This window comes from Fukomys damarensis, unplaced genomic scaffold, assembly GCF_012274545.1.
Source record: "Fukomys damarensis isolate Sample0158 unplaced genomic scaffold, DMR_v1.0_HiC HiC_scaffold_16, whole genome shotgun sequence".
Taxonomy (NCBI): domain Eukaryota; kingdom Metazoa; phylum Chordata; class Mammalia; order Rodentia; family Bathyergidae; genus Fukomys; species Fukomys damarensis.
The window spans coordinates 31,174,037-31,198,615 of NW_022900928.1; the positions used below are offsets into that span (position 1 = coordinate 31,174,037).

Sequence of the window (24,579 nt, forward strand, 5' to 3'; positions counted from 1 at the left end):
AAAAAAAAAAAAAAAAAAAACACACCCCCCCCAATTTAAAAATAAAAAAAAAAATGTCATGTAAGGACAAATTGTGTGATCTGGACTCCAGTTCTGGCCTTGTCATTAACTACATGGTCTTGAGGAAAATCCTTCTTATAAGCCTTGGGTTTGTCACCTGTTGAATGGGGTTGCGGGGAGCTAAGTAGTCTTTCAGGGGCTTTCAGTGCAAAGGTGGAAATGGACAGTCTAGAGCCATCCACAAATGGAGCACAGTTGAGCAGAAAAACCTGCTCACTCTGGTCTTGGTAATCCCAGTCCCTGTCTCCTGAACGCATCAGTCTTTTTTTTTTTTTTTGATACTGGGTCTCACTATGTAGTTGAGACTGACCTGTATATAGGAGAGTCTATGGACTATGTAGCCCAGGCTGGTCTCAAACTCACAGCAATCCTCCTGCCTCAGTGGCACCACTGAGCTAAATCCCCAGCCCTACTCACGCTTCTTTGTAAAGTACCACAGTTTTCCTCAGGGACCAACCCCCTTACTCTCCTGCCACCATCTTGCCAGAACGTGAAGGGAAACAGAACTGAGTGATGACAACAAACTGTCTCTCCTGAGCACTGACCAAGCTGGACATAAGGCCCCACCTCTAGATTTTTCGGTCACATGACCTCAGGCAGCCTCTGGGAATTTTGTTTGTTTTGTCCTGTGGTGCTGGAGGTTGAATCCATGGCCTCACACAAAGTAGGAAAAGCTGCTCTACCACTGAGCCACATCTCCCACATCACCTGCCTTACAAGCATGAGATCCCAAGTTCGATCCTCAGTACCAAAAAAAAAAGTCCCTTCATGAGACTCACCACCAGCTGAACGGAGCATCTGTGTCCTGCCTGTGTGTGCTGTGTGTGCGGACATGTGTGTGCACGATGGGTGTGAACTTCGTGTCGCCCACTTGACCATCACAAACTGGAATGGGATGGGAATGGAGTTTTACTGAGTACTCACTATGTGCCAGTCCCCATGAGCACATTGTCTATGCATGATTTTGTTTCATCCCACAGTTGTATAAAGCTGGGATTTTTAACCTGATATAATAGAAAAAACAAACAAGCAAACACACAAAAAAGAAAGCAGGCCCAAGAGGTGAAGGGACTCACTCAATGGCCCACAGCTAGGGAGCAGTGGAATCAGGATTGGAAACCACATAGGCTTTAAGGCCAGGAGTGGTGGCACAAGCCTATATTCCCAGCTGCCAGGGAGGCTGAGACAGGAGGGTAGCAAGGTCAAGGCCAATGGGGCAACTTAGCTAGACCTCAACTCAAAAACAAGTTGTAGAAAGGGCCAGGGATGTAGCTCAGTGTGAAGGCCGCTGGGTTCAGTCCCCAGTAATGGGGAGAAGCATGTCTGTGCCCAGGTGTGGCCACAGCTATGCTCATCCCTCTGCCCTCACTCTGTGTGCACCACAGGGTAAGAGGAGGGGTGGTGCTGACTGGTGGAAGCTATTTGAATCATTCCTGGACGAACAGAAACTCGGGAGTCAACAGTGACAGCTGCAGCCACTCCCCTGTGACCAGCCACTCCTAGTCCTTCGCAGGCACACACCCTCCCAGCCCAGCCAGGAAGCATCCTCTTCTGTTTGTCTTTAGGCTCAAGGCCCAGCTCTACCTGGTCTGGGACATACAGCATTTTTCACCTCTCTTTGCAGGGCTCCCGATGGCTAGTAACCTACTCCCCAAGCTCTCAGAGGCCTGCCTTGAACACACAGCACCTTACACGGTGCACCTCTGAGCCCTGCAAGAAGGCCAGTTCTCCAACTGCTGCTAATATAACAAGGGGATCTTGCCAGGTGTGGTGGCACACGCCTGTAATCCCAGCACTTGGGAGGCTGAGGCAGGAGGATCGCTGTGAGTTCTAGACCAGCCTTGGCTACATAGTGAGTTCCAGGTCGGTCTCAACTAGTAAGACACTGTTGCAAAAACAGAAAAAAAAAAAGAAGGGGATCTGATTGGCCACAGTGGCACATGCCTGTAAGTCCAGCCCTCAGGAGGCTAAGGCAGGAGGAGTTTGAGGCCAGCCTGGGCAACTTAGCAAGTCCCCATCTGAAAATAAAAAAAAAAATTTTCATCTTTAATTGAGTTATTGGTACATTTTAGGGATACAGTACAGTTACATTCATTGTTGGGATCTTGTACCTCTACATGACATGTCTTGGTTCTCATTTTTTCCCCTTGTCCCTGCCCTCCCTTCACCCCCTCCTCCCCTCCCCATCTACAAACACTTTATTTCCATCTTTTCTTTATCTCACATTTTTTTCTTTTCCCTTATTACCCTTCCCCTACCCATCCCACCTTCTCTACACCTTTAGCCCCTTCCTTCCCATTTCATAATGTCAGTAATCTTATTAGGATTTTATGTATCATTGCAGAAAATACAAATTTTAAAAAGAGAGCCAGGAATTTAGCTCAGTGGTTCTATCACTTGCCTTGCAAGCGCAAGGACCCGAGTTCAACCCCCGGTACCAAAGGAAAGGAAAAAATCATGGTTTCCCAAATTGGGGATGGGGGCTTCTGGGATGCTGAGCAAGGCTGAGTGTTTCTGTTTTGAGGGACTGGGGATCAAACTCAGGGCCTTGCCTGCACTAGACAAGCAAATCTACCACCAAGCCCAGTGTTCTTTTTCTTCAGCTGTTACAGGTTGCAGATACACAAGTAGTTTTGGTAAAAACTACTTCCTTTTGTCCTCTGCAAATAAATTATACTTCTACTACTGAGCTACAACCCTTTCCCCTTTTATTGGTTCTTTTTATTTATTTATCTATTTATTGGTACCAGGGATCGAACTCAGGACCTTGCACTTGCGAGGCAGGCAGTGGAACCACTGAACTAAATCCTGGGCCCTTATTGGTTATTTGGAGAGGACAGGGTCTCACTAAGCTGCCCAGGCAGGGCTTGAACTTAAAGTTCTCCGGCCCTAGCCTCCTCAGTAGCTAGGATTACAAGGGTGCACCACTGCACCCTGCTAAGCTGTTGTGTAGTTCTGGGGACCCAACCAAGGGCCTCGCGCATGCTAAGCAAGCGCTCTATCTCTGAGCTATACCCCAGCCCTGTACCAATATATTTAACAGCTATATAGCACTGGTATATGACAGCATCACAAATGTACGCAGGCATATTTCACTTCTTCCTTCTTTCCTTTCTTTCTTCTTCCACTACAAATCGTGAGCATTCTTTACAGCTAAGGTGCTGTGCAAGGAGCACGCACCTCTTTGAGTGTCTCATTCCTTGTCACGGTGCTAGAAAGGCTGCCCCACCATCCAGGCACACAGGATGCAGCTGTCTCATGTCTGTGCCTGGTGTTCTAAGTCCGACACTGCACAGACTGCTGAGGGCTGCGGGCAAGGGCTGCAGGCCAGGCTGACCTCTAGTCAGTGGCTGAGAGCCAAGCCACGTCCTCTATCCATCTCCTGCATTTTCCTGGGATCTGGAGCAGAACATTTTATTCTGGACTATTCCAGAATACTGCCTAAGGAGTCCAGCCGACTTCCTGCCACTTCTTCTCTTTTCTGTCTCTTTCTTCTCTTTTAAACATTTTTCTTTTTTAGTTAAGACTGGACTCGAACTCACTATGTAGCTTGGGCTGGCCTCCAACTCTGGGTGAGCCTCCTGCCTCAGCCTTGCAAGCACTACAAGGATTACAGGGGTGTGCCATCATGCCTGACTTTTTTCTGTCTTATTCTCCCTCCTCTATTCCTTTGTGTATCTCTCCTCCCCTTAACTCTGGTCTTCTTATTCTCTGCCTCTTTTCTCTCATATGTCTCTGCTTTTTCTTCTCTTTTTTCCTTTATCTCTCAACATTTTCCCTCTGGATCCCCCCTGTATCTGTCTCTTTTCTCTTCAGTGGCTCTCTGTCCTGCACCCACCATCCCCGTCATGTGAATCATTATTTCCCTGGGGAAGTCAGTCAACCAACCTTTGCCTTGCTAGGATTTGAATTGAATGAAGGGGCGCTTGCTTCCCCCAAAGTACAAAGCTAACAATCACAGAATCGGGCGCTGCCTGGTGAGCCCAGGTGACCCAGGCACCTGGGCTTCCAGCATTAGGACACACAGTCAGTCCATCAAGCGTTCCTTCCCCAGGGGCCAGCGCACTGCCGTGACTGATGATTCACCGGGTGCCTCTGCAAGGCAGTAGGCTGTGGGTGGGTACGCCGGTGTCTCTGAGGTTGCTGTAGGAAGCAAAACTGCTCTGTGGCAGGCTCAGGGTGGATGCCCGAGACCCAGGCACCGTGCTGCCCATCGTGCGATTTCACATCACTCCAGGTTGCTAGCCACGAGTGTTCTACACACTCTGGGGGCCTGAGGCTAGAAGATTACAAGTTCAAGCCCAGGCAAGTTCGTGACTAACCAAGCCCTCCTTCAATCTGAAAAATAAAAGATCTGGGGCTCTAACTCAGTTTGAAGGCCCTGGGTTCAATCCCCAGAACCACACACACACACACATACTCCACACCAAACACAAAAAATAATAAAAATCTAGATTCCTGGGCCCCCCGACTCATCCTTATTAAACCAGAATGTCTGGGGTTGGAGGGGGGGTCTATAACCATGTTAAAAGTAACTGTGATACGCAGGCCCATAAGTATCTGTGTTGCATGAATTTTCCAGACAGACATAAAAGAAACATCTGCCTCCCAAGTGAGGTGGGGCAGTGGAAACAATCCAAAGAAATACTCAACTACGTCCAGCTTGGTGAGCAAATAAGTTCATCAGGGCTTACTGGTAACAGAGCAGAGGACGTCTTGCAGGGTGCAGCACCTAGGGAGCTGCATCCCATCATCCCGTCGGGCTGCTGCGTTATTTGTTTATTTTTTTGGTACCAGGGATCAAACTCAGGACCTTGCTCTTGAGAGGCAGGTGGGGGAACTGCTAAGTTAAATCTCCAGCCCTATTGCCTTTTTTTTTTTTTTTTGGTACCAGGGTCGAACTCTGATCTCTTCACTTGCAAGGCAGGCGGTGGAACTACTGAACTAAATCCACGGCCCCCTACTGCTTTTATAGAGCACTAATTTAATCAGTAAGAACAGGCTACTCTTGGATCCCCTCTTGGATCCAAACCAAGAGGGGTCCTTGGGATAAGCTGTGTGTGCTCTGTGCCCAGCCCCTCCTTATCAGGAAACTATTGGTCTCAGCAAGGGCTTTCTGGATGAGGTAGTGGATCGCAGGGAATCATGGTTATGTTGGCATTGTTTCTTTAGAGGTCACAGTGGAGCTGAGTGGGGAGGCTGTGGTGTAACATTAACTTTCCACCCTGTAAGGTATAGGCAAAAAAGTGCTCTAAATGCTTGACATGGTGTAAAGAATACCATTTCTTTCCCATCCCAATATAACACCAAAAGCCCAAGTACAAGTATATATTTATTTCATCCTGCTCCCCCTTTCCACTAACTTTAATCTTTTTTTTCAATACCGGGGATCAAACTGCTTAGATGTTTAGATGACCCTGTCCTTGTGTTAAGATCAAATATAAAAACAGTTCAGGACCAGGGATTTAGCTCAGTGGTTCGGTGGCCTGCCTCGCAAGCGCAAGGACCCTAGTTCGATCCCCGGTACCAAAAAACAAAACAAAGAAAACAAAAAACTGTTCAGCCACGAGTGGTGGTGCTGTAATCCCAGCACCCAGGAGGCTGAGACAGAAGGATCGCTGAGAGTTTGAGGCCAGCCTGAATTAAAGAGCAAAACCATGGGCTGGGGATTTAGCTCAGTGGGTCTGCGACCTGCCTCGCAAGTGCAAGGTACCGAGTTCAACCCCCGGTACAAAAAAAACAAAACCCTCAGCTTTCACCCTGACAGTGTAGTCCTCTCTGACTTGACTGCTGCTCTCTTGTAGTACATCAACAAACTCTTAACTCTTTTGTATTCCTTGACTCCCGATGAATTCTTTTACCACCTGCAGCTCCAACCTCTCCTTAGTACACTTGGAATGGTGTGGATGACCTTGCTAGGCTGCAGTCTGGAGCAGCCTCAGCGTCTGGCAGGGCCCACCAGACAGCTGCACAAGGACCCATTACAAAATGGAGGTGCTTTGGTTAGAGTTTGGAGGTCATTTCTCATGACAATGTGCTGCACTTTTAAAAACATTTTTTCATAGCCTGGCGTGGTGGCACATGCTTGTAATCCCAGCACTAGGGAGGCTGAGGCAGGAGGATCGCTGTGAGTTCCAGACCAGCCTGGGCTACTTAGTGAGTTCAAGGTCAGTCTCAACTACATAGTGAGACCCTGTCTCAAAAAACAAAATGTTTTAATTAAAAAAATGTTTTTCATTTATTATTATTATTACTGGAAGCTGAACCCAAAGTCTTTGAATTGAGCTATATCCTCAGTCCCTTTTTGTTTTTTGTTCTGAGACAGTTTCACCAAGTTGCCTGGGCTGAGCTCCAACTTGTGATCCCCAACCTCAGCCGCCCAGAGTGCTGGGGTTACTACAGGCGTGTGCCACCAGTTATGCTTGCCTCAAAATTTAGCTAAGGCCCCAAAGGTAGAGACAACACCAGAGTTGCTAACCCTAAAGCAAACAAGAGACTGAACCACCAGTGCAGGGCTCCCCAGGAGGGAAGACAGCTAAAACCACCTCCTCACCTACCTCCTGGTCTCGGGGAAAGCCGACACGCAGTGGGCTGCGTTTCCACCTGCTTCCTGTAGACCCACGAAAGGGTCTTCTTGAAAATGGCGCGCAGCCCAACGTGCCTGGAGGTGTGTGAAGGGCAGCAGAAGCTGAGGGGATGGAAGCAGCCCGCAGGAGGAGACACCCCCTTTTCTTAACGGTGCTGCAGCCAAGGGTCGTGGTGAGTTTTCCTAAGAGCCCATCAAAGTGCTCGTGGGCATCAGGACTCACCTGCCCCAACCGCTCCTCTCCGGGCAGCCGGGCAGAGCTCCAGGGCCCAGAGCAGGGCCGGAAAGAGGAGGCTGTCCAGCAGGTGTCGCCCGGGAGCCTCCCGTGGGTGGGGACGGGGCGCCCTTCTGGAACGCACCTCAGAAAAGCCAGGGCACCTGCAAGGATTTCACCCCAGAACCGCAGAGGAGTCGGACAGCTCACTTCGACAGCGCAGTTGCGAGAAAGAAAAATCAGCTCCGTGCTTCTCCATGCTAAGTCGAGTCCCTTAAAACATTGGCCAAGCCAGGTACCGTGGCCCACACCTTAATACGAGCACTAAAGCAGGAGGATCACAGGATCGAGACGGGCCTGGGCAATCTAGCGAGACCTTGTCTCAAAATAAGAAACTGGGGCTGGGGATTTAGCTCAGTGGTGCCGCCGCCTGCCTCTCAAGAGCAGGGTCCTGAGTTTGATTCCCGATACCGAAAAACAAAAACAAAAAACCCCAAAACCCTGAAAGCTGGGGATGCAGTTCCGTGGCAGAGCGCCGCTGGGTTCGATCCCCAGCACAAAACACAGGCAGACAGACACACACACGCACATCCAAGCCAGTTCGGACAGCGATATCTTGCAAAGATGAAAGGATTTTTTTCCCACCACCACGGTCCCCCTCGCCCTCCAAGGCTAAACAATTCTGAGTCTGGAAGCTCACGTGTTTCCACAGGCGCGGAATCCGCGAGATTTGAGGCTGAGCTTGCACGGCGGCGGCGAGGCAGAGGCCAGGGTCTGGGCCTGCCCGGCAGCGCTCCCTGCTGGCCGAAGCCTTAGCGGCAGAGCTCGGGCTGCAGTGGGTTCAGGTCCCGAATGTTGAATTGAGCCACGGCCAGAGGCAGACCCTTGCAACTGGACCCAGAGCCTGTTCTGGAGGTGGATTGGGGGCAGATCTGGTCAGAAAGGTAAGCCATGATGAGCTGGACCACAGGGGGCGAGGTAGGAAGAGGGGGAAAGAATATTTGGACAATTTGAGGTTTAGAGTGGGCCCACACCCATAAAATCCCAGCACTGGCAGGTTGAGGCAGGAGGATCATGAGTCCCAGCCCACTGTTCAGTCCCCAGAGCAACAACAACAACAAAAAGATAGAAAAGATGAGACATCAAGGAGGACTTCCTGTGGCCCATCAGTACGTCAGTATACCTCACCGCTATTTCATGCCTTTGAATTTTGCTCAAGCTGGTATTTCTGCTTGGAAAGCATCCTCTTTCTCTAAGTACTTAGTGTATGAAAGAATGACTATATAAATATTCGTGTATCCATTCCTTTGCTTGGGAAATAAGACCTAACAAATACAAAGTATCCATGTCCTCCACCTTTCCCTCTTTCTCCCCAGAGATGGCTCCTTAAATAAAAAGTTTTTATTTACTGCATTGGGGGGTGGGTGGGTGCTGGGGATCGAACTCAGGACCTTGCCCTTGTGAGGCAGGTGGCAGCACCACGGAGCTAAATCCCTGGCTAATGCATATGAGTTAATTGACAATATGTAGATATATCCTTCATTATACACACCATATCCTGTATGTAGCCACAGTGTGTGGTAGAGACACATTTATAGTGCTTAGTGTACATACTGTACACACAGTGTGTATTCATGAGTGCATATATACCTACATATGGAAAGAAAAATAAAATATCCCCTTATCTTTTTCTTTTTTGGGAGCACTGGGGATCGAATTCAAGACTGCACTTGCCAGGCAGGCATCGGCACCAGAGCTAAATCCCCAGCCCATCTCTTTTTTTATACTGGAGTTTTTTTGTTTTTTTGTTTTTGTACTGGGGATTGAATCAAGGACCATGGCACTAAGCTACATCCCAGGTCCTTTTTTATTTTTGAGACAGGGTCTCCCTAAATCACTAAGTTTCCCAGGCTGGTTTTCTACTTGTGATCCTCCTGCTTTAGCCTGCCAGACTGCTGGAGTTACAGTCATGCACCCCTGTGCCTCATTCTATTTTTCCTTTAAGATGCTGCGTTGAAGATTATCCCCACCTTTTTCTACCTTGCTAAGTCTACAAAGTGACTGTTCTTCTGGAGGTTTCTCCCGACTCCCAGACTGGGCCAGGCATCTCTCTTAGCTCTCTACCTTAGCTCTCACACTTACCCGGCTCCACTGAAATACTTCCGTTGAGCTGTCCGTCCCCATCACTCTCTGAGCTTCCTGAGATCCCAGATGACACATGCAGGTGGCCCCCTCGCCAGCCCAGAACTTGGAGCAGAGTAGAGAGCAGAGCTGACCTGCCTGTGGGAATAGGCCAGAGAGGCCAGTGTGGTCAGGAGAAGGCTTTGGACTTTACCCTGGCAGGTGGTTTCTCTAGCTGTGCTTTGTGAAATCTCTCCCGTTATCCGAGGACAGATGAAATCTGGCAAAAGGAAGCTGCTGTAGCCTGCCTCATCCTGCTTTAGCCAAATTGGATTCTGTTCTCTGTGTCTTATTCACTGGTCTTCTGTGCAAATTTTCATTTAAATAAATACGATCATTTGTGTAGATTTTTGCTGTTAGTACTGGGATCGGCCTTGCAATGCCAGGCATGTGTTCTACCACTGAGTTACACCTCATCCCAAGATGCATGTAACAGGTTATGGTAGTGATACGGTGCTAATCTGAAGCCCCTGAAGATGTCTGATAGAGGGAGTGTCAGGGTCCTTCTTGAGCTGCACAAGGTTGTGAAAACAGGAATCATGGAGGAGCCAGAATAAGAAGCCAATCATTGGGAACCCTGGCTGGGCAGGAAGAAAGGTCTTCAGGACATCTAGGGGTGGCTTGAGGACTGAATGCCTGTGAGAGTTTGGATCTGAGTGTTCCTGAGGACTCCTGTATGGAAGGCTTGCCGTGCTCAGTGCAGCCCTGTGGACGGGGAGGGGTGCTCTGGGGAGGTGGTTGAACACCAGGGCTCTGACCTCCTCCGTGGGTTAACCCATTGGTGAGTTCATGGTTTCACAAGCTTATAATTTGATGGTTTTAGGGAAACTTGGGAAGTGGGGCCTAGCTGAGGGGAGTGGGTCCTTGGGGGCTGTATCTTATCCCCAGTACTCTTTTTCTTCCTCTCTCTCTCCTCCTTTCTCCCCATCTCCCCTCTGCCATGATGCTCTGCCTCCCTGCAGGCCAGCAACAATGCAGCCGGCTGACCGTAGATCAAGACCTATGAAACTATGAGTTAAAGAAAACTGTTCCTCTTGAGACTGATTTTCTCAGGGAGTTTGTCACAGTGGCTGTCAGCCGGAGAAGGCCTGGAAGCCTGTGTCCAGGGGCAGTGTTCCGCGGATCTTCCTGAGTCTCCTCCCTCCCCAGCCAGGACCCTCCTGGCCCTCGTCCAGCATGGGGAGGTTCCTCCAACCGCTTCTTGGACTCTGCTTGGGATCCCGGTCTAACTTCAGCCCTGTGGGGAGGCCAAGACTCTCCTGAGCGAGGGTGCCTCAGAGTGCCCCACAGCAAGAGGCAGCTGAGCTCCCAGGGGTCCCGGGCCAGCCTCGGTGGCCTTCCTGCCAAGCACGGGCTGTGGCCAGTGCTTTCTTAAGGGAAGCTCAGTGAGACTTGGTGGAGCGAAAACAAGGGAGGAAGAAGTGAAGAAACAGCTGGGAAACCCACATTTCCTGCATTCATCCTGGGGGTCAGCAAGCAGGGATGGGAAGTTAGCTGATTTTCTCCCAAAGAACTTCCAGTTAGGGGCAAGACGGGCATATTTTGTTGAGTGACAAGTCTCATCTGGTTAGACTTATAAATTTTATAGCTTTAAACCGGTGTGATGGTGCACACCCGTAATCCCAACACTCAGATCCCAGCAGGAGGATCGCCAGGAGTGTGAGACCGGGCTGGGCTACACAGTGAGTTCCAGTTCAGCCTGAACTATATCATGAGACCCTGTCTGAAAAAAACAAAGACAAAAACAAAACAAAAAGCAAGACACCAATCGCTGCCACCATCACCACCACCAGAACAAAGGCAAATACATTTCAGAGCCTTGCAGTAAGTGATATATATGGCAAGTGAAGTCCTCCCAGGGGAGAGATCAAAATAAGGCTGGAAGCCAGGCATGGTGGTGCACGCCTGTAATCCCAGCACTGGGAGGCTGAGGCAGGAGGATCACTGTGAATTCTAGACCAGGCTGGCTGCACAGTGAGTTCCAGGTCAGTCTCAACTACATAGTGAGACCCTGTCTCAAAAAACGAAAAAACAAACAAAAACAGGGCTGGAAATGAGTTGGAGGGGCAGTTTCCTCATCAGTGAATTGAGGGGCTGGGTTGCTGGGCTTCCAGACTCTTATAGCTGTGGCCACTGTAAGGCCCGTGCTCCCCTTTCTGAGGCCAGCCTGGAGCTCACTGCATCAGCTGGAGGCAGGACTAGCTTTTCCCGGAACAGGGGAGGAAGTGATGGGGGAAGTTGGGCATGGGGCTGGATGGGAAGCCTGCCAGCTTCCGGGGCCACTCTGGTCAGCTTTCACACAGAGCCACGGTGGATTCTCCGAAGAGCAGACTACTACACTAGTATTCCCGAGTAAGTAGAAGGCCAGGCTCTGGGGTGACCTGAGGACTCCCAGGGAAGGGCCTGCCACTCCCTCCGTAAAGGCCCCTTCCTAGTTGGTTGTTTGACTCTTGATCTCTACAAATTTTCCATTCAGAGGAATTGTTTTTCATCTTGAAAGATCCTCTATTTAGCCTAAATCTCTCACTCTGTGTGTGTGTGTGTGTGTGTGTGTGTGTGTGTATGTTGTAGTTCAGGCTTGAACTATGTAGCACAGGCTGACCTCACAGACTAGGCAATCTTCCTGCCTCAGCCTCCCAGATACTGAGATTACAGATGTGTGCTTCTCCACCTATTTGCCTTACTTTCTAGTTGAGGATGCCTACAGAGGTCCAGGGACTTGCTTAAGGTCATACAGTAAGTCATTTGTCCCTTTATTTGTAAATTGTGAGACAAGGTGTCAAAGCAGCCCTGTATGGGCTGAATGGCTAGGCATGTGGGAGGGCAGTTCATGATTACAAGCTTCAGACTAGCCTTTTGGTGGTGGTGGTAGTACTGGAAAGTGAAGCTAGGGCTTCACACATACCAGGAAAGTGCTCCACCAGTGAGCTATACCCCAACTCTTGATTGTTTGTTTGTGGTACTGGGCATTGAACCTGATCTACAACTCAACCATTTCAAAAAACTTTTTTGAAATAGTCTTGGCTCAGATTTGTGATCCTCCTGCCTCAGCTTCCTAGAGTTCTGGTATTACATGTGTGCTCTAGGACTATTGATCCCTTCTGTCCCCCAGTAGATCAGGACTGGAGTGACATGTGAAGAAAAACAGCCTAGGGGTTGGGGGAGTGGTAGAACACTTGTCCAGCATGCCAGAGGTCCTGAGTTTGACACCCAGCACAAAAACAAACAAACAACAACAAAACTGAAGATCCGGGGATTTAGCTCAGTGGTTCTACTGCTTACCTCACAAGTGCAGGTCCTGAGTTCAATCCCCAGTACCAAAAAACAAAACAAAACAACAACAACAAAAAAAACCAACACTGAATAGCCTGGACCCATACACATCAGGTGTGTGTGTGTGTGTGTGTGTGCAAAAATCATTTTTGAACTGGAAAGCTTAGCCAGTATGGTGGTACACACCCGTAATCCTAGTACTCAGGAGGCTGAGGCAGGAAGATTGAGGCCAGCCTGGACCAGAGTGAGACCCTGTCTCAAAAAACAAAAACAAAAACAAACAAACTGGAAAGCTTGTCTCCTTCTTGGTCTGAGTCCATTTTGCAGCTGGCTGGCCTCGGGCCCAGCCAGTGAGCTGGGATCTGGCCGCCTCACTGGATCACCTTACCTCACACCACATGCACATGCGTTCCCGGCCTGGACCTCCAGGACTTGACCCTGTCCATTTCGAGCTGGTTCCATTTGTGCAGCTTGGGACATTCAGGGTGAGGCCATAGGCAGTTTTTCTGATGCCGTCCCCCTGAGGCGTCTCACTCAGTCTCAGTTTCCCCAGGGAATGAATGGGGGTGGGAAGACTTGGGAAACTAAATGACAGTTTTTGTTACCCCTCCTCCCTCTTTTATTGGGATTTCCCACCTGCACCAGCCCAGATGTTATTTTTTTGTTTGTTTTTTGAGACAATCTTGCTATGTATTCAGGCTGGCCTCAAACTCCTGCCTCAGCCTCTTGAGTTCTGGGATTACAGGTATGAGCTGACACATCTGACAGGCATCTTTGAGAGCAGGAAAAACAGAGCATCCCCTGAAAAGAGCTTGTGTTTCCTCTTTCCTGTCTCCCTCCCTTCTTCACCCTAGGCCTTGCCTGTCCCCTTAGAAGTCCCTGTCTATCTTGCTGGGTGTGGTGGCACATGCCTATAAAGCCCAGCACACAGGAGGCTGAGGCAGGAGGATCACAGTGAATTTGAGGCCAGCCTGGGCTACATAGTGAGTTCAAGGTGAGACCTTGTCTCAAAAAATCAATAAACTGGGGCCAGAGATTTAGTTCAGGGGTTCTGGGGCCTGCCTCACAAGCACAAGGGCCTGAGTTTAATCCCTGGTACCAAGAAAAAAAAAAAAAGCAATAAACTAACAAAGAAACAAATAGACGGAAGTCCTTGGCTGTCTTCTAATTGGACACTAGCTGGCAACACCTTATCTAGGCTCTTCTGTCTGCCAGAGACCTAGAGGCAATCTGGTCTGCAGACTGCTGGCTGGATGACGCTGGGTATAGAGGCCACCTCACTCCTGCCTAGGCCCTCAGATGCATTCACATCTCATTTACTCACCCAACCGCTCATTCACTCACTGTCCTTTCCCCAACACACTGACCTACCCACACCTTCCTTCCCTCTCATTCAAGCCAGGCACAGGTTGAGAACCAGACTGGCCTCAGATGGGATTAAAATGCACATATATTTGGGCATGGTGGTGCATGCCTATAATCCCAAGACAAGGGAAGCTGAAGCAGGAAGATTTCAAATTCCAGCCCAGCTTGGACTATACAGAGTTCAAGGCTGGCCTGGATTACATAGAGAGACACTGTTTCAAAAAACTAAAAATTGGCCAGGGATTTAGCTCAGTGGTTCTGCTGCCTGCCTCATAGGCACAAGGTCCTGAGTTTAATTCCTGGTACTAAAAAAAAAAAAAAAAAAAAAAAACCCAAACTAAAAACTAAAAATTAAAAAATGCAGACACGTAAGTAGAATAACACAGCCAGGCAGACACAGGGCCACGTGTTTGGAAGTAGCCCCCCAAATCTGCAGGAAGATCTTAACAAAGATCAGCGGTCTTGGTTTTATAGATTGGGCAAGGGAGGCTCTGGGCTGCCCTAGGCCACTGGGCAAAAGAGGCAGGCAGCAGCTGTCCCTGGGGTGCTCCTTCCCGTCCCCCTGCCAGGGTCAGTGCTGTCACAGCCTTTACCACAAGCAGAATGCAATGTTTTCCAGTTCTAAGTTGGTGACCCAAGGCTGCGTGAAAAATCACATGAACTAAGGCAGAGAGCAAAACCCTTAGTGCCCAGGGTATTGATTTGAGTTACACAACCAAGCCTGCAAGACCTTCCTCTGAGAGATTTCTAAACCTTATGCTTACAGCGTGGACACAGAAGCCAGGGAGCCTCGTTACCCTGAAAGTGGGCCTGTGTGCAGCAGCAGGACCCAACTACAGGTTCCATGGTCTCCAGCCATACCCACTGCTCAGCAATCCCGAGCATTTGAATAGGACAGAGCCCCATTTTCTTGGGGATAAAACACTTGAGGAAATATTTCTCCAGTGAAGTTCAAAATCAAACGGTGTTATAGGGCTAGAAGTTAGTTAACCAAATGTTTACTTATATAATCTAATAAATTCTTTTGTGTGTGTGCACTGGTATTCAGAGCCAGGGCCTCCCACGTGTTAGACAAGTGCTCTACTACTGAGCTATGTCCCCAGCCCCAAAATTAAATTCTTTAACATTAGTTTAGAAGAGTTTCGGAAACCTTCCTTTTGTTTTGTTTTGTTTTAAGACAAGCTCTCTCCATATAACCCTGGGCTGGCCTCAAACTTCCTATGTAGTAGAGGCTGACCTTGAACTTTCGATCCTCCTGCCTCAACCTCTTGAATGCTGAGATTACAGGTGGATAACTTTATTCAGATGCTCTACCCTGTTGACTGATTGGAGCGATACTGGGCTACCGTGTCTGCTAAGAGTTTTGTTTGAAACACAGCATGTGGTGGAAAAGTACCCTCAACGAAGAAGTCCTTCGGGACGTGAGCATGGCCCATTGCTTTCTGCTCACTGGACTTCGGCCCCAACTTCAGTTCTCTTTGCCCCACATCAGGCCGTTTGATTTCAGAGCCCTCTTCCCATGTTCATTCCACAGCCAAGGCACCCAGGTCGAAGAAGGAGGCTACCCCAAGCAGGCACCAAGCAGCAGCTTGACTTCAGGTAACCCGAAAGAATTGCTGAGCGTCCTGGGGTCAAGGGCACCAGCCGCCAAAGGGAAAAGCTTCCCTCTATCTGGCATTGTAAGCAGCTGCAGGAAGAGCTGGGCCTTTGCTGAGGCAGGCACGTGGAACTGAAATGACCCCAGAAGGCTGGCAGATCTGTCCCTGGGCAGATGGATCACCTGATAGAGATGTCAGGGCCCAGACCTTGGAATTGGCTTAAAGCTATGTTGACCCAGGGGCTGGGCCTTGGCATCCTTTCAATCTGCCATCTGAGCCAAAGCCTAGAAATAGTGCTGGGGCAGCCTTCCCGGCTCAGTGTGAAAGAGGAAGTGACCATGCAGGTACTCACCAAGCGCTACCCCAAGAACTGCCTGCTGACCGTCATGGACCGGTACTCGGCCGTGGTGCGCAACATGGAACAGGTGGTGATGATCCCCAGCCTCCTGCGGGACGTGCATTTGGTGGGGCCTGGGGAGCAGGCTCAGATCCCCGACCTCTACACCTACTTTACCATGCTCAAGACCATCCGTGTGGAAGTGGACCACGGGCTGCTGCCGAGGGAAGAGTGGCAGGCCAAGGTGGCAGGCCACCAAGACAACGAAGCCGAGGACGATGAAGCCGTCGAGACGGAGGAGGCTGGGGAGGAGAGGATTTCCAGAGAGCTGGACCTGGAAGCCCAGTTCCATCTGCACTTCTCCAGCCTCCACCACATCCTTACCCACCTCACCCAGAAAGCCCAGGAGGTGACGAGGAAATACCAGGAAATGACAGGACAGATCCTGTAGGCCTTGAGCTCCAAGGGAGGTAATGTGGCCACGCTCACGGGTCAGAGTCCCTGGGGACCTAGTGGGAGGGGGACAGCCCAGCTCTCCCACCTGGGTATTGGAACTGTCACCTGAGAGGGCTCAATATGGGTCCTGCCTTATTATCCTCCTGACTCAGGATTGGTGAGTAGTGGCGGTGAGCTGTTACAGAGCCAAGAAAAAGTAGCCTGGAAGTATACATCTTGCAGGCACATTGTGTCTGTGCATGTGTTCACCCGTTAGTGTGTGAATGCCTTAGACGTATGAACTGAGTGTGCTCTCACTGTGCACTTCTTCTTTGTTTTTGTTTTTTTGGTATCGGGGATCGAACTAGGGACCCTGCGCTTGCAAGGCAGGCAGCAGAACCACTGAGTCAAATCCCCAGCCCCACTGTGCACTTCTTTAAGAACCTGTTACAGCTGTGGACTCTCTGCGGTTCTGGTACTTAGACGTGGAACTGCATTAACTGAGCACACGTTGCATGCCAGCACGGCTTCCAAGGGCTCGACTCAGAACTCTCACCATAGCCACATGTGATGGACACATCTGTAATCATCCTAGGACCCTGGCAAGTTGAGGCAAGAGGATCAGGAGTTTGAGCCCAGCCTTGGCAGTTCAGTGGCTTTGTGGCCTAGCCATGAGGGGTGGGTCCCTCCTGGGGAGAGTGGGAGAAACTAGACCATAGCATCTGCCAGTTTGGCCCCTGTGCTGCCTGCCAGGCTTCTCCCACAGACTGGCTTTAGCAGTTGTCAACCACATCTGTGGCTGTTAGAATCTCAAAACCACCTGGTGTAGATATGGATTTATATTCTTAAGAGGCTGGGATTTAGCTCAGTGGTTCCATGCCTGCCTCGCAAGCACAAGGTCCCTAGTTCAATCCTTGATACCAAAAAAACAAAACAAAAAAAAGGACTTTATATTCTTAAGAGGCTTCCTCATAAAGAAATTAAAGTCAGATAAGTGAAGTGACTCATGAAAAGTCACAGAATTGGAGGACAAAAGCAAAGCTGGCCCCAACTTCAAACTGAGTGTTCTTGGCATGCTACCTACCCTCTGCTACTCTAAACATGGACACCCTAGTCCCTGCCACAGACCTACAGAGCCCTGCTCTAGTGCCTTCCCAGAAATTTTGTGGGGTTTTTTTTGATTTGTTTGTTTTGTTTTGTTTTTTTGGTACCGGAGATCAAACTCAGGGCCTTGCCCTTGCGAGGCAGGCGGCAGAACCACTGAGCTAAATCCCTGGCCCTCCCAGCCATTTTTCCTTCTCTCTTTGCAAGCCTGCTTCTCTCTCCCCTTGAGGCTTTCTGGCTGCCTTCCAGAGGTTCTTGAATTTAACTGGGCTGGGTCAACCGCCGGCTGCCTCTGGGCTGTGAGCTGCGGGGATTTTTCTCACTTGAGCTCTGATGAGCTGTGGGGCCTTTGCTAAGCTGCTTCACTCCTTTGGATTTCAGTTTCTTAGCTGCATAGCACCAGTGGTAAATACAACTGGCATTTTAATAATGTTTCAATCACTTGCATATTAATTAGTGAATCATCATTACTATTTTTTTTTGTACTGAGGATTGAACCCAGGGCCTTTGCACTAAGCTACATCCCCAGCACCCCCTTTTAATTTTTTATTTTGAGACAGGATCTCACTTAAGTCACTAACGTACTCAGGCTGTGGTCAAACTTTCAATCCTCCTGCCTCAGCCTCCTAGAGTGCTGGGATTACAGGTCAGTACCACCACAACTGGCTTCATTACTCTTTTATATATTTTTTCTTTTTTATATTTAGTATTTTAATTTACTTACAAATGATTTAGACATTTTATCTTTATCATATAATTTGCATTTAAATTACATAAAGAGCACACTTAATGAACATTATCCCATTTATATTTCCATTTATTTATTTGGGAATGAATACTCCACTACTGAGCTATATCCCCAGTTCTTTTTCATTTATTTTGAGACAGAGTCTCACTAAGGTTCCCAGGCTGGGTTGGAACTTGTGATCCTCCAGCTTCTGGCTTGCCAATTTTTTTTTCCTTTTCTTTTTGGTACCTGGGATTGAACTTGGGATCTTGTGTTTGAGAGGAAGGCAGCACAACCACTGAGCTAAATCTCTGGTCTTTTTTTTTTTTTGAGACAAGATATTATGTAATCCAGACTGGCCTTGAATTCACAGCTGCCTCAGCCTCCTGAGTGCTGAGATTACAGGCATGCACCACCATGCCTGGCCCCAGTTTATTTTTTTGTTTTTGTTTTTGTTTTGGTACCAGGGATCAAATGCAGGACCTTGTGCTTATAAGGCAGGTGGCAGAACCACTAAGCTAAATCCTTGGCCCCCAGTTTATTTTTATTTTATTTATTTATTTTTGACACCAGGGATCAAACTTGGGACCTTGCACTTGTGAGGTAGGCAGTGGAACCACTGAGCTGAATCCCTGATCCCCCCATTTGTTTGTTTGTTTGTTTACTTATTGGCACAGGAAATCGAACTTGGGTCTCTGCACTTGCAAATCAGGCACCAGAACCACTGAGCTAAATTTCCAGCCGTTTCTTTGTTTTTGAAACAAACTCTACTACATACTTGAGACTGAACTGGAACTCACTTTGTATAGCCCAGCTTGGTCTTGAACTCACAGCAATCCTCCTGCCTCAGCCTCCCGAGTGCTGTGATTACAGGCGTGCACCACCACACCCAGCTTCTGTTTATTTTTAACAGTTATTCATTTATATATTTTTCCAGATACTGGGAATCAAACTCAGGACCTTGTGTTTGCCAGGCACGCGTGGTGCTGTTGAGTTCCATCCCTGGCCCTATTTTTACATTTCTGATGAAAACTGAGATACCATACAAGTATAGACATCATTTTTTTTTTTTTTTTTTGTCAAAGAAAAACTCCAAACATTGTTGTGGTTGAAACATAGCATTTGACCTCATATCTTAAACATTTATCAGACAAATATAATCCTGACTAGCCAATAACCAGAGCAAAAATGCATGTTAGCAATTTTAAAGATATCTCTAGTGTACTCTTATATTACTAACTAAAGAGCTTATGGGGATCTCAGCTGGCTCCTTGTATGTTCTTGATTTGTCATGGAACAGAACTGAAGGATCCCGCAGTGAGAGGCATGGTAGATTTATTAGGAAGCACTAAAGAAGTACACAGTGAGGACTGAGATGCACTATGGGCTCAGGTTGGAGGTTTTATGTGGTTTTGTGTGACTCAAGACAGATGATATAGGATGCTTTTTCTGGAACTCACTATGTAGCCCAGGCTGGTCTCGAACTCACAGAGATCCTCCTGCCTCAGGAGGCTGAGTTGCTGGGATTACAGGTGTGCGCCGCCACGCCCGGCCTAAGCTGCAGTTTTCTTAAAAGTACACTTTTAAACTTTTACTTTTCTCATCTCCTTTTTACCTTTTATTTCTTCTATCTGACCTCAGCTTCACCTTGAGGGGACTGGACCAAGGCAGCCAAGCTGGTTCTTCGCTTTCCCATTTCAAGACTGCATGTCCGTCTGATCCAGGGGCTTAGTAATTTGTCTCAGCTCCCAAGAAACTGGCACCAGATGCCAGGGCCAGTGGCTCACATTTGTATGAAAAGGAAGAGACAGAGCGAAGCATCTCTTTCCTATACACCAAAGAGAATACGGTCAAGAGCATGTGTACGGACTGCGGCCCACCAGTCATCAGGCTCACTATTCCGATTTTCCTGAGTATATCTGACGTCTTTAACACCCTGGCACCAGGCCAGCAATCCACATCAGAGGTCGTTCAACCAAAGGAAAGAAACTTTGCTGAGCAAGTGGGAGTCAAACTCTCAGATTACTCCTGTTTTCTCCCTTAGTATTAGAAAAGGACAAGCGAAGGGCAGAGCTTTCCCTCCTTGCTGGAGGAAAAGGAAAGTGCTCCCGCTGAGGGCCGAAACAGCGTAGAAGACCAGTCTGAACCTACCAACAGGAGGACTCTGAAATCAGCATGTGGGCGGCCACTAGGTCACAGAGGTTTGGTCAACTGTCGCCTGGCGCTCTCCTAGAGGGTCCCATCTCAGGTAGCAGGAGTGGCCACAGACCCCACTGCAGATGCTTTGCGCTGTCTCTTCCTCTTCGTATGGATGTGAGCCCCTGGCCCTGGCATCTGACACTAGCTTCTGGGGAGCTCAAATTCCCACAGCTGAACCCCTGGATCAGAAGGACATACAGTCTTGTGGGGTTTTTTTGTTTGTTTGTTTTTGTTGTTTTTTTGGTACTGGGGATTGAACTTGGGTCCTTGTACTTGCTAGGCAGGTGGCAGAACCACTGAGCTAAATCCCTGGCCCCATTTAATTTTTTTTTTTATGGTACTGGGGATCACTCAGGATCTTGTGCTTGTGAGGCAGGCAGTGGGACTGCTACACTAAACCCCCAGCCCAGGACATGCAGTCTTGATGGGAAGGAGAAAAAGAGCCAGCTCAGTTACCCTGAGCTTTCTAGTGGAAGAATCAGGATGAAGCACGTGGGAACAAGGCTTTTATTCTCCCTCTCTCTCTCTCTCTCTCTCTCTCTCTCTCTCTCTCTCTCTCTCCCTCTCTCTGGTACCAGAGATTGAACTCAGGACCTTGCACTTGCGAGGCAGGCAGTGGAACTACTGAGCTAAATCCCCGGTCCAACGCTTTTATTCTTTTTTCTTTTTTCTGAAGGCTTTTATTCTTATACTCCAGCATGAGGAGAAAAGCCATGGGGGAACAGGAATCCCAGACTGGCAACATCATTACCTTTTCCAGATGAAAAACCCCGGAGGCATGAGAAGTGAAATGAGCCCCAAGTTGCTAAGTAAATGGCAGAGCCAAGAAAGGAACCCTGGCCTAACTCCAGTCTCATTCTCTTTTCTTTTATACCTGTAGATTTAAAAACAAACAAACAAACAAACAAAAAAACAGGGTCTCGCCATGTAATTCACCAGCCTTTAATTCACTGTGTAGCCCAGGTTGGCCTTGAACTCCCAGCGATGCACCTGCCTCAGCTTCCTGAGTGCTGGGATTAGAGGCATGCGTCACCATGCCCAGTACTCATGGATTTTTTTGTGTCTTGGAGCCTTAGAATAATGCAGCCTTGGCCCGAGGGGAATCTGTGAATGGCAGAAGGGGTAGAAACCCCACACACTGACCAAATACATTCAAAGGTCACAGCAGCAAGTCTATATCATAATACTTCAATGGATCCTAACTCTAACCTGATTTTCTTTCGTGGAGGCAGTAGCTGGGGACAATGGCACATGCTGTAATCTCAGCACTTGGGAGGCTGAGGCAAAAGGATCACAAGTTCAAGTCCATCGTGCACAGGCTATTTATTTTATTTATTTATTTTCCAGTATTGGGGATCAAACTTGGGCCCTTGCACTTGCCAGGAGGGTGAGGCAGAAGGCCTGGGATGAATCCTCAGTCCCCAGTATCACACACACACACACACACACACACACACACACACACACAAAATCTGTGCTCTTTTCTTGATTCTGCCATTGTCCACACAACTACCTCTCTGCCTCTCAGTTTGCTAGTAAAATGTAGAGGAAAAATGAGTGATCCCAGCTCTGATGTGTAACTCTTCAGTTGAGTGTTGCCACTCTCCCAGCAGCAATATCAGCTTTTTCATTGCTATTATGACTTCAACAGGGATGTGAGAGTACTTTGTTGAATTCATACTCATTGGGCATTAAAGGTTTTCTGCACTCCCCAGACCTTTTCACAGATGAGAAGGCAGCCTCTGGGATGCAGCAGTTCGTCAGCCTTGGGAGCAGAAAGGCCTGGACCTGCAGTTGGACGGGAAGGCGACTTCTGCCTCTGAAGGCTTCCCTACTTCCTTGTGAGCTGCTTTGCGGACTCCACTCACTGGCTCACCTAAGGACGTTTGTCACTACTAATAGTTCGTTTCCCTCCTTTTACCAAGTTGGGGAGGTAACCAGTGGTTCATGAGTTACCTGTTCAGTGTGGTATCGCAGAGTGTTAGCACACGACCAGTGTTCACACCCCTCCTTTCGGGTGTCAGCCCCATATGTGATCTCGGACACAGTCACCCCCGAGCGCATTTCTCTCTTGTATGAAACACAGTCTCAATCTACCTCACAAGGTTGCAGAAATGAAACAAGATGAATCAGAAGTACCTGGCACGTGAGAGCTACTGTAATAGGCTGATTTTTCCTCCCACCGTCTCCTACGTATTTCCTCTAGTCCTTGCTGTTTCACAGAATTATGAATCCCTTGCAATAAATGCCTCACCCTGCTGTAACTAATGAACCCTATGAAACTGAATAGATTAGCAATAAATAAACATATTTATTGGAGTAGCAATTTTTTTTTTTTTTTTGGTACTGGGGATCAAACTCAGGACCTTGTGCTTGTGAGGCAGGTGGTGGAACCACTGAGCCAAATCCCCAGCTATAGTAGCAATTTAAGGAAAAATGTCTTGTATTTGTGTATCTTTTTCTCGTGGGGGTGGGAAGGATATTTGATACAGTCTCGCTATGCAATTGAGGCTGGCCTTGAACTATTTACCCCAGGCTTGAACTCACAGCAATCCTCCTGCCTCAGCTTCCCAAATGCTGAGACTGCAAGTATGTGCCACCATACCTGGTGCCTCTTTCTTTCTTTTTTTCCCCATTAAGTTTATTGGTACATTCAAGGTAAACAATAGTTACATTCATCATTGGGATCTTGTACCTTTACATGATGTATCTTGGTTATTTTTTCCCCATTCCCCTGCCTTCCCTCCACCCCCTTCACCCTTCCCTATTTACAAAACCTTTTATTTCCATTTTTTCCTATTTCTTTTCCCTTCTTTCCTTTCACCTACCCTTTCCTCTTCCCCTACTCCTTTAGCCCTTTTCTTCCTGTTTCACACTATCAGTTATACTATTTGAACCTAATTTACACTTTCAGTTTTTCACACGAGAAGCAATTCAGTATTTACACGTGTCCTATTTATTTCGCTTGAGTATGGCCTCTGTGCATCCATTTAGCTATAAATGGCTGAGTAGTATTCCATTTTATAGAAAAACCACATCTTCTTTATGCAGTCTCCAGTTGATGGGCAATTGGGCTGTTTCCAAGTTTTAGCTATTACAAACTGCTGCTATAAAGTATAGCAGCATATATCACTGTGGTATGCATACATCACTGTGTGCATATATCACTGTGGTATGATTCTTTTTTGTTTTTTTGTACTGGGGATTGAACTCAGGTCCTTGTGCTTGAGGCAAGAGACAGAACCATTTCTTTCCTTTCTTGCTAAGGTTAGCTAAGGTTTTATTGATTCTATTCTTTCAAAAACCAACTCTTCATCAATTTTTATCATTCTCTTAGTTTCAATTGCATTAATTTCTGCTCTGATCTTTAAAATTTCCTTTGTATGAGGTTTGTCTTGCTCTTCTTTTTCTAGGAGCTTAAAGTTCAGCATTAGGTTGTTTGAACTTACTCTGTTTTCCTAGTATGGGCATTTACTGCTATGAATTTCCCTTGTAGAACTGCTTTGTGTCCCAGATTCCTGTATGTTGTATTGGCAATATCATTTAATTGTAAAAACTAATTTTTTCCATTGTTTTATTGGTACATTTAAGGTAAAAGTCACAATTCATCATTGGGACCTTGTACCTTTATATGATGTATCTCGCCCCCCCCCATTCCCCTGACATGTCTTTATGTCTAAAGCACCTTCTCTGATTATTTTTATAAGTAGTATGCTAGTGATAATTGTCTTTGCCCTCCTGCCTATATTCATATTACCACACAATTTGAAATCATGTATAGTTTGAGAAATCTTCAAAAACTAATCTGATTATGAAATCTGAGTTTGAAAACCAACTATTTGGAAAGCATTTGGATATAAAGGTCAATCTCCTTCCACATAGGTGTGGTCTTTTATTTCTAATTATACCAAGCTCCAACACAGACTATACTAGCTATGGAGCCCTTTTACCAGGATGATGCATCTAAGAGCAAAGACCCTTCTGCAGTATCAGATTTTTTTTTTTTTTTTTGGTACCGGGGATCGAACTCAGGACCTTGCGCTTGTGAGGCAGGCAGTGGAACCACTGAGTTAAATCCCTGGCCCTTCAGTATCAGATTTTTAATTCTCTTCCCTGTCTTATCTTCTTCTAAATCACCCTCTGTATTTTTTGCAGAGAGCTCTGAAATACAAACCTGACCATTACTTCAAGTGAAAACCCTTTCATGATTTCTCAGTATATATGGGATCAAAATTGGTCTGCATGATCTGGCTTGCTATGTATTTGCTCTGCACAAACCTTTGTATTTTCAGACAAACCTGTTCTGTAAAGGGTCAGATATTAACTACTGCAGGCTTTGCAAGATGTAATAACATGAAAGCTGTCAGAAACAACACATAAACACGGCTGTGTTGTAATAAAGCTTTATTGGCAATGGACTATACTTTGCTGGAGAGCTGACGTTTTCCTAATCTAACCTAGAACCATACTCCATTTTATTTTATGCAGTGCTAAGGATTG

General features: G+C 47.6%; 2 protein-coding genes across 2 annotated transcripts in view; one reads left to right on the top strand and one right to left on the bottom strand.

Moving 5' to 3' along the window:
- LOC104868528 (BTB/POZ domain-containing protein KCTD14) overlaps positions 1–12,753 on the bottom strand; it is a 50,385-nt gene extending 37,632 nt beyond the window's left edge. The window contains exons 1-2 of the mRNA XM_010633307.2: positions 12,703–12,753; positions 9,003–9,140 (exon numbers count right to left, since the gene is read on the bottom strand). Of these exons, the coding sequence (XP_010631609.2) occupies positions 9,003–9,140; positions 12,703–12,720 (156 nt within the window). The 5' untranslated portion in view covers positions 12,721–12,753. The remainder of the gene's footprint in view (positions 1–9,002; positions 9,141–12,702) is intronic.
- A 2,814-nt stretch (positions 12,754–15,567) lies between these two features.
- Thrsp (thyroid hormone responsive) lies at positions 15,568–22,208 on the top strand. Its single transcript, XM_010633308.3, has 2 exons — positions 15,568–16,084; positions 21,795–22,208. The coding sequence occupies exon 1, from the start codon at positions 15,616–15,618 to the stop codon at positions 16,063–16,065; it is 450 nt and encodes a 149-aa protein (XP_010631610.1). The 5' UTR covers positions 15,568–15,615; the 3' UTR covers positions 16,066–16,084; positions 21,795–22,208.
- Positions 22,209–24,579: the final 2,371 nt, after the last annotated feature.